The sequence below is a fragment of the Sinohyriopsis cumingii genome, chromosome 19 (genome assembly GCF_028554795.1).
Source record: "Sinohyriopsis cumingii isolate HCF-2022 chromosome 19, ASM2855479v2, whole genome shotgun sequence".
Lineage (NCBI taxonomy): Eukaryota > Metazoa > Mollusca > Bivalvia > Unionida > Unionidae > Sinohyriopsis > Sinohyriopsis cumingii.
Window position 1 is genome coordinate 41,035,866 of NC_142979.1, and position 11,261 is coordinate 41,047,126.

Sequence of the window (11,261 nt, forward strand, 5' to 3'; positions counted from 1 at the left end):
CCTAAAATTATAAGACTTTGCTTATTTATGCGAGCTTCCATTGTGATCATTCCCAACCAGCACGTTGTAGTATTGGCGGTCTCTAAGGGAATCTATTTCGCAAGCAGCATGCTGTAGTATTGGCGATCTCTAAGGTAATCTATTTCGCAAGCAGCATTCTGTAGTACTGGCGATCTCTAAGTTAATCTACTTCGCAAGCAGCATGCTGTAGTATTGGCGATCTCTAAGGTAATCTATTTCGCAAGCAGCATGCTGTAGTATTGGCGATCTCTAAGGTAATCTACTTCGCAAGCAGCATGCTGTAGTATTGGCGATCTCTAAGGTAATCTATTTCGCAAGCAGCATGCTGTAGTATTGGCGATCTCTAAGGTAATCTACTTCGCAAGCAGCATGCTGTAGTATTGGCGATCTCTAAGGTAATCTATTTCGCAAGCAGCATGCTGTAGTATTGGCGATCTCTAAGGTAATCTATTTCGCAAGCAGCATGCAGTAGTATTGGCGATCTCTAAGCTGAGTTGAAGGTATACACATGCGGTGTGTCACGTAGTGAATATTCTAATTTCTATGGCTCCGCTATACAGTTATTAAATATTTCTGTAAGAGTTAGGGATAGGTATTTTGTAACAAGCACAAGGGAGAGAATATCGGCTGTCTACTATGATCCAGCTTTATTTCTATGTAATACTAAGGTTACAACAATTAATTACTTGGCGAATCATTTGTGCCTCCACTTATTTAGCATTTGTTAATAGGGTAACTTCTGTGCTAATAATCCGACCAAGACACGAAGTTCGCACAATAATGAACTTTGTTTAGTAATCTTATCGCCGATCCTTTATATTCTTGTAGGTTTGGAACAAACATTGATTGCTACAGATTATGGGTAACAGTTATTAATTCTGATACACTTTTATTTGACAAAGAACTTTGCACCTCAAAACAAACATTTTACTACAAAAGGGAACGCAGATATTTGTAATTAACACAAGATATTCACCACTACACAATCACTTTTTATTCTCTTGTGTCTACAGTTACGATTTTGCATACGAGACGAAACCAAACAATATTCGTTCGCTCACCTATTTCCTTCGTTGCTCTCATTTCATTATATGTATGTACGCCATATCTCTTTAGTTTTTCAGCAACTCTTGACTAGATATCCATTACGTAATTAATTAAGTTTATGATGGAGACGAAAGTTCCCGATCATTTCGTCACAATCACTAGAACCATAATCTAATCTTTATATTTTACCCTGTAACGGAAAGACTTAATTTCGATCTATTGCGTTCCTTTTACTTTGAATTGCGTTATCCGCACTTTGCATTAACTTTACTAGTGTTAGACTCAACGGACTACTGCCTATAACAATAGTCTTAAAGAAGTTTATGTACATCACTTGAAACAGGGAAAAATTCTGTCTCCATGACAACGCATTGAAAATAATGCGTATTAGTTTTCATTGGTTATTATTTGTTGGGTTTTCTCGTGAAGTTTAGACTGGCCACGGCATGTTAATACATAAACATAATGAGGATTGTTTTTCTAACTAGTAACAAATATTGGATTGTATCATCCTTTCATGTACAGTGAAGTTGTTTTGTTAAATTCATACCACCAGTTGAATGTTATACGTGCAAATATTCTTTTTAAATGTGCAATTTAATCCAGACGCCTCCATTTATGAATTTAAAGGATGGAATACATATTTATTCCATTAAAGTTCAAACTTTAATATCCTAATCTTGAAAATAACGAGAGAGAGAGAGAGAGAGAGAGAGAGAGAGAGAGAGAATGGAAGCGTGTAAGAGGAGATTAATATACGAATGAATATATGTAATGGATATATATATATATATATATATATATATATATATATATATATATATATATATATATATATATATATATATATATATATATATATATATATATATATATATATGCTTTTCTTTGGAAACAAAAACTTAAGGTAGACCTGCTCGAGTAAAACCAGTTTAGTAGTACCATACAGACGACTGATAAGCAGTAAATCCAGTGCAAATCACGCACGGCCAGATAGAGCACGTTTTTCCTATCTAAGCCTCTAAGGGCATAAGAACGTGGCTAGTGTTGGCTAGATAACGAAATTTCATATTTGAAAATCCAGAAAATTACAACGTGGCTCCAGTTTGTCCACAACCTCCAAGATGTTAAAGAACTTACAAGCTGTTGCCATCTGCCTTTTAATTGGATCTGCCGGTCAGTATGTTGACCTGTAGTGTTTTAATTAGCTATATTGGTCAATATGTTTACCTGTAGTGTTTTAATTAGCTATATTAGTCAGTATGTTTACCTGTAATGTTTCAATTGGATCTGTCGGTCAGTATGTTTACCTGTAGTGTTTAAATTGGCTATATTGGTCAGTATGTTTACCTGTAGTGTTTCAATTGGCTATTTTGGTCAGTATGTTTACCTGTAATCTTTTAATTAGATCTGCCGATCAGCATGTTTACCTGTAGTCTTTTAATTGGCTATATTGGTCAGTATGTTTACCTGTAGTGTTTTAATTGGATCTGTCGGCAGTATGCTTACCTGTAGTGTTTTAATTGGATCTACCGGTCAGTATGATTATCTATAGTTTTTTAATTGGATCTGTTGGTCAGTGTGTATACCTGTAGGAAATATCTTAAGAATAATAAAGGAAGACCGACACAGATATAATTTTAAAAAATGAAATAAAATAAATACCAAATGTGAAGAAGACGAAATTGTGATTCTAGTTCAAAGGTCTCTATTGGTAAATAAGAAACAACAATGAAAAAAAGTCTTATGTTCCTGATTAAGTATGATTTGTTTTAGAAGGGGTCACGTGTTTTGATGCCAATTTAGGATGGATGTTGGTATAAAATCCTTATTTTTTTGTGCTCTGTCAGAATACACATCTGCACAAGCATTCTTGAAAAGTAATAAATCTAAAATGATTAATTCAAGCTTGATTTGTAATGTCCTTTATGTTTAAAAACCCTGTAAGGAATATCAATTATAAATGCATTCATGAAACTATACGATTTTACAAACACCTGTTCCGAGTACTGTTAATGAAGTAATACGAAGTGATTTCACAATCAAATATGCTATTACGATTATAGATTAGACATGCATACTCCTTTCCTTATCGAAATGTTAATTTTAGATTTTTATGAAACGTTACCTAAGAATTTGAACTAAGTAATTTATGACGACGACGACAACGATGATGATGATTACGACAACGAACACGACGCTGACAACGACTATTATTATTGTTATTATTATTATTGTTATTAGTAGTAGTAGTAGTAGTAGTAGTAGTGGTCTCTCTAAACACCCCAAGACACCACAAGACACCTCAAGACTCTCCAAGAACACCCCAGTATTACATATATTGGCACCAAAGCTCTCAAAAACGTACTAAGAAGAGAGAAAGAAAAGCAAACACACATACAGACATCAGTGATTAATAGTATTGGTTGATGTCCCAATTTCCAATAACCCACGGAAACTAACTCTTATGCATCAAATATCTTTAATTTTATAACATTATTAAACAATTTGCTTATTTAATGGCTATGCACCATACCTTTCTCATTTATTTTGTTATAAACTGTTTATATACAAATTTTCATTTTAAATCGTGTATCAACATTTTTGACAGACGTTCAGAATAAATGACCAAAGAGTATTACAAGCTCCACGCGAGTCATTTCCCTTGATTTTAAGTAGCCGTGAAGGAAAGTCGCTCTGTAATTCCTTTCGATTTTACATCAGTGTCATGCTTGATATATCAGATGTAATTTATCTAAGCTGTCTGATTGGTACAGTCACATAGACAATTAATTATCAACAATAACTCACAAACCACCAAGTCGTTTAATTCTCTGTATGAATTACTGTCTCAAGAGCGAATCGAGAGGACATGCCAATAATATTACCCAAATTACAGACTGATTAAAAGAAGAAAAAACGATGAAACACACATAACTGGTTTGTTATAGAGGTTATTAATGTTTTCGCAAGCATAGTAATAGAATATACAAGGTAGATTTTTCATCGTTTTAAATTTATTAAATATAGCAAGTTTCTAGCTGAAATCAGAAAAAAAAGATATGAGCTATCGCATTTACATTTATTTTTACCAAAATAACTTTGCAATGTTTCCATAAAGAAAATATAAAATTAACCTTTAGTAAACCAGGCCATTATCAATACCATCAGACGGCAATGCATATTTATTGATTATTGAGTTCTCTAGCAAATCTGCTTTCTTCGCATTATATTTACAAAACAAACTGCATAAAGAGTTATTGACGAGTAAAACGATAGTACAACGTATCAACGAGTTATTGACGAGTAAAACGATAGTATAACTTATCAAAGAGTTGACGGAAACAGTACAAACGAACATCCGATATGTATTGATCATGTCCTTCTGTACACGTACGCCTCTTACAGACTTACAAGAGCTTTCTGGAACATATTGCTACAGAGCTAGATAGAGATGTCGAGTCCGTGGAAGTAAGAGTGCCTGAAATGATGGAATTTGGAAGTGATGACGAGAAGAGTATAACCAAGCCAATAGAGCCTGTATTCCCCTCGGCTACACGCTTTCTGTGCACGAAACATCTGAACGACAATGTCAGGCACTTCCTTCAAAATAAAATATGGTGGAAAATGGTAAACGTGATATAATAATGACCCAAATATTTGATACCGGTGTCATCACAGACGCAAATACTGCAATAGATTTTGAAAGTCGATTGGAACTTTTGGAAACAATCATCAATGAACAGCATCCGATATTTGCACCATATTTTAAAAATAACTTGAAACCAAGAGTACGTAAATATTTTTTCAAAAAGATAGCTGCAAAAAATGCTGAACGCGTGAATTTGACTAATGACAATGCAGAGTCCATTAATAACATTCTACAACTTTCCGTCGATTGGAAACCACAACACGCGCAAGATCTAATACACAAACTTTTCAGCGTTTCACAGCTCCATTTCATGGTTGATAGAAGCGCTCTTTACGACAGCGGGACTTATCAGTTAACGAAAAAAGAATACATTTGACACATACATGACAGCGTCTGGAGGTGCAAATCCGAAAAGCAAAAGACAGAGATTTTCGGAAAGGTCCTCAAGGACATTAAACTTATACAGATATCAAAGTACATTAAATCACAAAATGGAAAATACACCGTAATTAATAAAGCTATTATTATATACTACTAATTATTATATATATATATATATATATATATATATATATATATATATATATATATATATATATATATATATATATATATATATATATATATATATATATATATATATATATATATATTGTGTTTTGGAAAGCTAAATATTATTAAGAATTTACATGTATCTGTAATCATAGTATTGATTTATTGTACAGAAGATTTCGCAACTAACTTCAGGCTCAGTACTAGTTAATTTAGAAATAAAATACCTTCAAAACTACAGAACATGATATATTGGTATTTAAAGTCAAACATCTAATACTTCGCAATTACTGAAAACAATGTATGAGTCAGCCTGAAATATTGAAATTAGTAAGATGTTTTTGCTAATCGTTAATTGATTCAATATTTAATTATTTACATTATGTTCTCAACAAAAAGAAATTCTATAAATGTATAACGTTGGTAGGCTTGAAGGAAAAAATAATGATATATATACTATTATATCTAACATGTATGAATATACAAGCATCATCTATGCTACTTGATATGTTCAATTCAGAAATAAATAGATAAATAAATATAAATATTTAAGAGAGGAAGACTGACAGAATAAAAAAGGATAATGAATCATTACATGAACCTGTATCGCAAATGGGAAGCTGTCATTTCCCGCATCTATTACAAGACAAAGCAAGCTGGCGAGGCCTGAAATGCTTATGATATTGTATATAAGGATAAAACGCCATTGTCACAATTAACAGTTCAGTTCATATTATACCAAAATATGTCCGATCGAAATGTCACAATATAAACTGTAATTACTATAAATTAATGCAAAATGTACACACAAGTATGCCAAACACCTTTATTAAAGCTTACGATAAAAACTAGCATGTAATGAAAATGTTTGGCTCTTTTGTACAAATTTAAAGCGTGTGGTGCGTTTAATTTTCAAACCTTTTTCTTTTCATTCAAATTAGCGTGCATTGATTAACTTAATAAAAGTGACTTTAGTTATAATTGACTGTTTACATCTTTTTTTTTATAACTTGCAGACATCAATGAATAACCGTGTGATTAGTGGGAATGATCATTAGCAGTGTGTTAATTATTGCTTCTAAAACTAAAATCGGATATTTTTATGCAAATTTCTAGTGTGCAGTAATTGTGATTTCTTTTCATTCAGATTAGCGTGCATTCATTAATTTAATAAATGTGACTTTAATTTTAATTAACTGTTCACATTTTTTTCGGCGACTTAAAGATGTGTTGGTATCTTATTTAATTGCAGACGTCAATGAATAATGGCGTGATTAGTGGAAATTAATATTAGTGCTAATTATTATTTTAAATATGCATAAATTGGGGGCGAATTGTCCCTTGACTGGAGTTGAAGTGTCTTGGGGTCGAAATGTCTTGGGAATTTTCTGGTGTCGAAATGTCTTGCTCCCATGTGGCATTGCTACTTATAAATATTGATAAGAATTCACATTACTGCACCCGAACACTCTTCGTCGAAATGGGAGTTCTTTCCCTTTGCAACTCTTTGACCTCACTACTTTTTCCGTTAAATAAACAATCGCTAAATATTCACACTTTTTGTTTCTATGTTTGTTTGTGTTGTTGTTGAAATTTAAAGTAGGTAAATTTATTGAGTCTTGATGTGTTCTTTGAGAGTCTTGGGGTTTCCTGGGGTGTATTGGGGTGTCTTGGGGTGAAAGTGAGACCCGTAGTATTAGTATTAGTAGTAATAGTAGTAGTAGTAATAGTAGTAGTAGTAATAGTAGCAGTAGTAATAGTAGTAGTAGTAATAGTAGCAGTAATACTATCGATGTGACAGTCATTGTTCTTTCGTTGTATTTTGGAACCTGTACCATTTAATGTTGTATAATGTCAGAATCACAATACAACAACTTTCTTACTCTTTAAATAAAGCATCCTGCCTATTTTTGTCACACTTCTAGGGAAATAAGTGTTATGTTTGTTTCTAGATTATTGTATAAGAAATGCATATGCACTATATAATTAAGGAAATATTAGGAATATTAATCTAATAATGCGATAACATGATTTTCAATACTTTTTAACATGGATTAATATGTTGCCATGCTATATAAAGTGTCGTAGAATATTGCGCCCTGTCATGAATTGAGAAAACATGAAATACCACGATATGGCATTAGATCCATGTCGATAAAATTCTATGTAATATTATCCTGCGACAAGTAAATATTTGTCTTTAGAATTCTATGAGATTTCCTGCGACAAGTAAAGATTTGTCTACACAATTCTATACGATATTTCCTGCGACAAGTAAATATTTGTCTATAGAATTCTATACGATATTTCCCGCGACAAGTAAATGTCTATAGAATTCTATATATTTCCTGCGAGAAGTAAACATTTTGTTTGTATATTTTTCATCTAATTAAATGATTAATTCACGTTGATAGGTTACGAATTCTAGTGTGTGTGTGTGTGTATATATGAAGAATCTATCAGTAAAGGTTTTTCTTCAACAGTATGTTATTTTTTCTTGAAGACGAATTATATTCATTGTAAAATTAATTACATTGTTTACAAAAGTTGGCAAAACTAAATGAAATAAAACATTTAAAAATCATTGATTCAGCGTACATATCTACAGGAATGCTATGTCCAAAGGGACATAGTTTATATACAACGTTTACCTTTAGTAGTGGCTGGACCAGTCAAAAAGAGATTTTTAGACTCCGGTCTTGACCTGGATCAATTCGGCGGTCTTCTGCCAGACGAGCTCCTACCCCCCGACCCTTTCGGTTCTGTCATCTTGGATGGCTGTAGACGTTGCTGTGGGCCGCATCCCTGCTGTAACGAACCGTTCGATTGCCTGCATCTTGGAGGACACAGTAAGTCATTTCATTTTACCGTAAACTAGCATTTTCTTTGAGTGTTTATTTATCGCATTTCACTAGAGGATCGCATTAGTGAAATGAAATAATTTGGTATATGTATCTAAGAAAATAAATATCAGGCGGTGATATTACTCTCATAAATATTGTGACCGGTGAGAATTACTGCTTTGGTCCTGAACTACTTTAAGCAGGATATTGAAAGAGAACGGAAACACGCAATATATGTGAGAAAACATGGACACAGGTCAGCACGCAATATATATGACAGGTCATCGACACAGGTCAGGGTACTTTTGCCTATACCAGAAAGTAAAACGAACTATTTTAGACTAATTCACCCTGATATAGAAGGGACTGGAAACCATATTGATGTTGCCTTTGTAACCATCGTTTGTCTCATTTGGATCACGTCATTATAATATTATACCTAATACCTTGCTCTTGACTAATTCCCTTGTGTTTGACTATTTCCTTCGTTCTTGATCATTTTATTTGTTCTTGACTATTTCCTTTGTTTGTTTTTTTTTATTATTATTTCAGACATTCCCTTAGATCTCTCCAATCTGCTATTGCATGTTACCACGACACCAGAGCCCGGATCTCCAGAACACTGAACAGTTTATTTCAGCTCTCATATGTTTTTATCCAAGTGATATAATGGGGACATACTGAACCGACCATTAATAAAACATTCTTTTGGATGTTAACTTATCTCTTAATTTATTTTTTATTCCCAATAGTATCTAAAATATTATTTCAAGCATGCATGAACATAGAAATGAATGCGTGATTAAAATATATGAACATAGAAATGAATGCGTGATTAAAATATATGAACATAGAAATGAATGCGTGATTAAAATATATGAACATAGAAACGAATGCGTGATTAAAATATATGAACATAGAAACGAATGCGTGATTAAAATATATGAACATAGAAATGAATGCGTGATTAAAATATATGAACATAGAAATGAATGCGTGATTAAAATAATGAATCCTATTAAATGGAAGTATCACTGTGAAAATGTGCTTAGTTCTTAAGACTGAGTTAGGACGATATTAAACTAAGGTAGGTCCAACTGCCTCGTACGTGGCCGAGTGGTCTAAAGCGCTCTCCGTTACGGATCACTGCCATCTCACCTGTCTGCGTGGGTTCGAGTCTCGGATTCGGCTAATGTGGGTATGTGAGAAAGCTTGCCAGTAGCTTCTCGTGGGTCGGTGGTTCTTTCCGGGTTCTTCCTCCACCATTAATACTAGCCGCCATGTATAGCCTATCGTGTGCTGAAAAATGGCGTTAAACCCAACAGCAACAACTGCCTCGTACAACATGACAGAAGACTGCGTAAGGACGATATTAAATTAGATAGGTCCAACCGCCTCGTACAACATGACAGAAGACTGAGTAAGGACGATATTAAATTAGGTAGGTCCAACCGCCTCGTACAACATGACATTAGACCGAGTAACGACAATCTTAAGGTAGGTCCAACGCATCGTACACCACGACGGAAGACCAAGTAACAACGATATTAAATTAAGGTAGGCCCCAACCGCCTCGTATGCCAACATAAAAGTCTGATTACGGACGATATTAAACTAAGGTAGATGAAGCCGCCTTGCACAACATGACAAAAGACCGGGAAACGACGCTATTAAATTAAAAAGGTCATAACGCCTCGTACAACATGGCATAAGACCAAGTAAGGACGCTATTAAATTAAAAAAGGTAATAACGCCTCGTACAACATGGCATAAGACCAAGTAAGGACGCTATTAAATTAAAAAAGGTCATAACGCCTCGTACAACATGGCATAAGACCGAGTAGCGATGATATTTAATTAAGGTGGATGCAACGCCTCGTACACCATGACGAGATGATCTCTCGTCATGGTGTACGAGGCGTTGCATCCACCTTAATAATAAGGACGATATTAACTTTAGTCCAACCAGGTCTTACACTTTTGCAAAAGATCGAGCAACGACAATATTAGGTGGCGCTCTACAGTTTCGTATTACGCATCGGTTAGATTTTGAAAGAAAAAGAATTTCCACGGTGTTCTTCACTAGTAATAATGGCTATTTAAAAAAGACCTTGTTTATCTTAGCTTTTGCTCATTTCCTTTATTTTGGTGTATGATTGATGTGTGTAATATGGATTATAGAGTATACACCTTGGCCTTATTACAGACTGCATCTTTCAAAAACATGCCAGCTCCGCTTGGTCATTTCCACTTCCAAATGTTAAATAAAGAGCCGAAAACTCGTTTTTACTATATATATATATATATATATATATATATATATATATATATATATATATATATATATATATATATTACATACATCCATACGTGTTAGAGCGTCCGCCTCGGATGCGGGAGGTCGTGGGTTCGATCCCCGGCCGAGTCATACCAAAGACTGACAAAAATGGTACTAACAGCTGCCTCGCTTGGCGCTCAGCATTAAGAGGTTAGTGTTAGGACTGGTCGGCCCGGTGTCAGGATAATGTGACTGGGTGGGACATCATGCTACATGTCTGCGGCATGATGCCCCAGTGCTAGACATCACTATAAACTGCCACATTGCAGACATCGTAGCGATATGACTGAATTTTTTTAAAGCTACGTTAAAAATCCAAATCACATCAAATCACATACATACGTACACACACACACACACACATGAGTACGCAACCAGCATTAGGGCGACATATGTCACAGAGCAGCATTAGGGTGACTGAATGACATCATGTTGTGTTATGAAACTGAAGCACATATTTGTATATGAATTCATCAAAATAATCTATAATTCCTATTATCAAGCTTCAGTATTCATGTTTAAAACAGCAAAAACTATTGTTAAATGAAAACACAAATGTGTCGCCTTAATGCCTGTGATGGTCAAAACATCCTTATGGCGACAGGCTCTTCACACACATATTCTGTCTAGTCCAGCATTAAGACATTATTTATAAGGGTCCTATTGCTATACCAAAGAAAATATGAAACTAAAATTATATTTTGAGATGATCAGAATCATAAATTTATGCCTTTTAAAACTGTAATACGTATGTGCATCCACATCCTTTTGGCGATATAATCTTCACACACATATTCTGTCTAATCCA

General features: G+C 34.1%; 1 protein-coding gene across 2 annotated transcripts; it reads left to right on the top strand.

Annotated features, from left to right (window-relative positions):
• The first annotated feature begins 2,085 nt into the window (after positions 1–2,085).
• LOC149775555 (uncharacterized) lies at positions 2,086–8,834 on the top strand. 2 transcript variants are annotated; one of them, XM_089944153.1, is made up of 3 exons: positions 2,086–2,244; positions 7,930–8,121; positions 8,668–8,834. In XM_089944153.1, exons 1-3 carry the CDS (start codon positions 2,193–2,195, stop codon positions 8,739–8,741), a joined length of 318 nt encoding a protein of 105 aa, XP_089800279.1. In that variant the 5' UTR covers positions 2,086–2,192; the 3' UTR covers positions 8,742–8,834. The 2 variants fall into 2 exon arrangements, with proteins under 2 accessions (XP_089800279.1, XP_089800280.1); XM_089944154.1 differs by having other exon boundaries at positions 7,933–8,121.
• Positions 8,835–11,261: the final 2,427 nt, after the last annotated feature.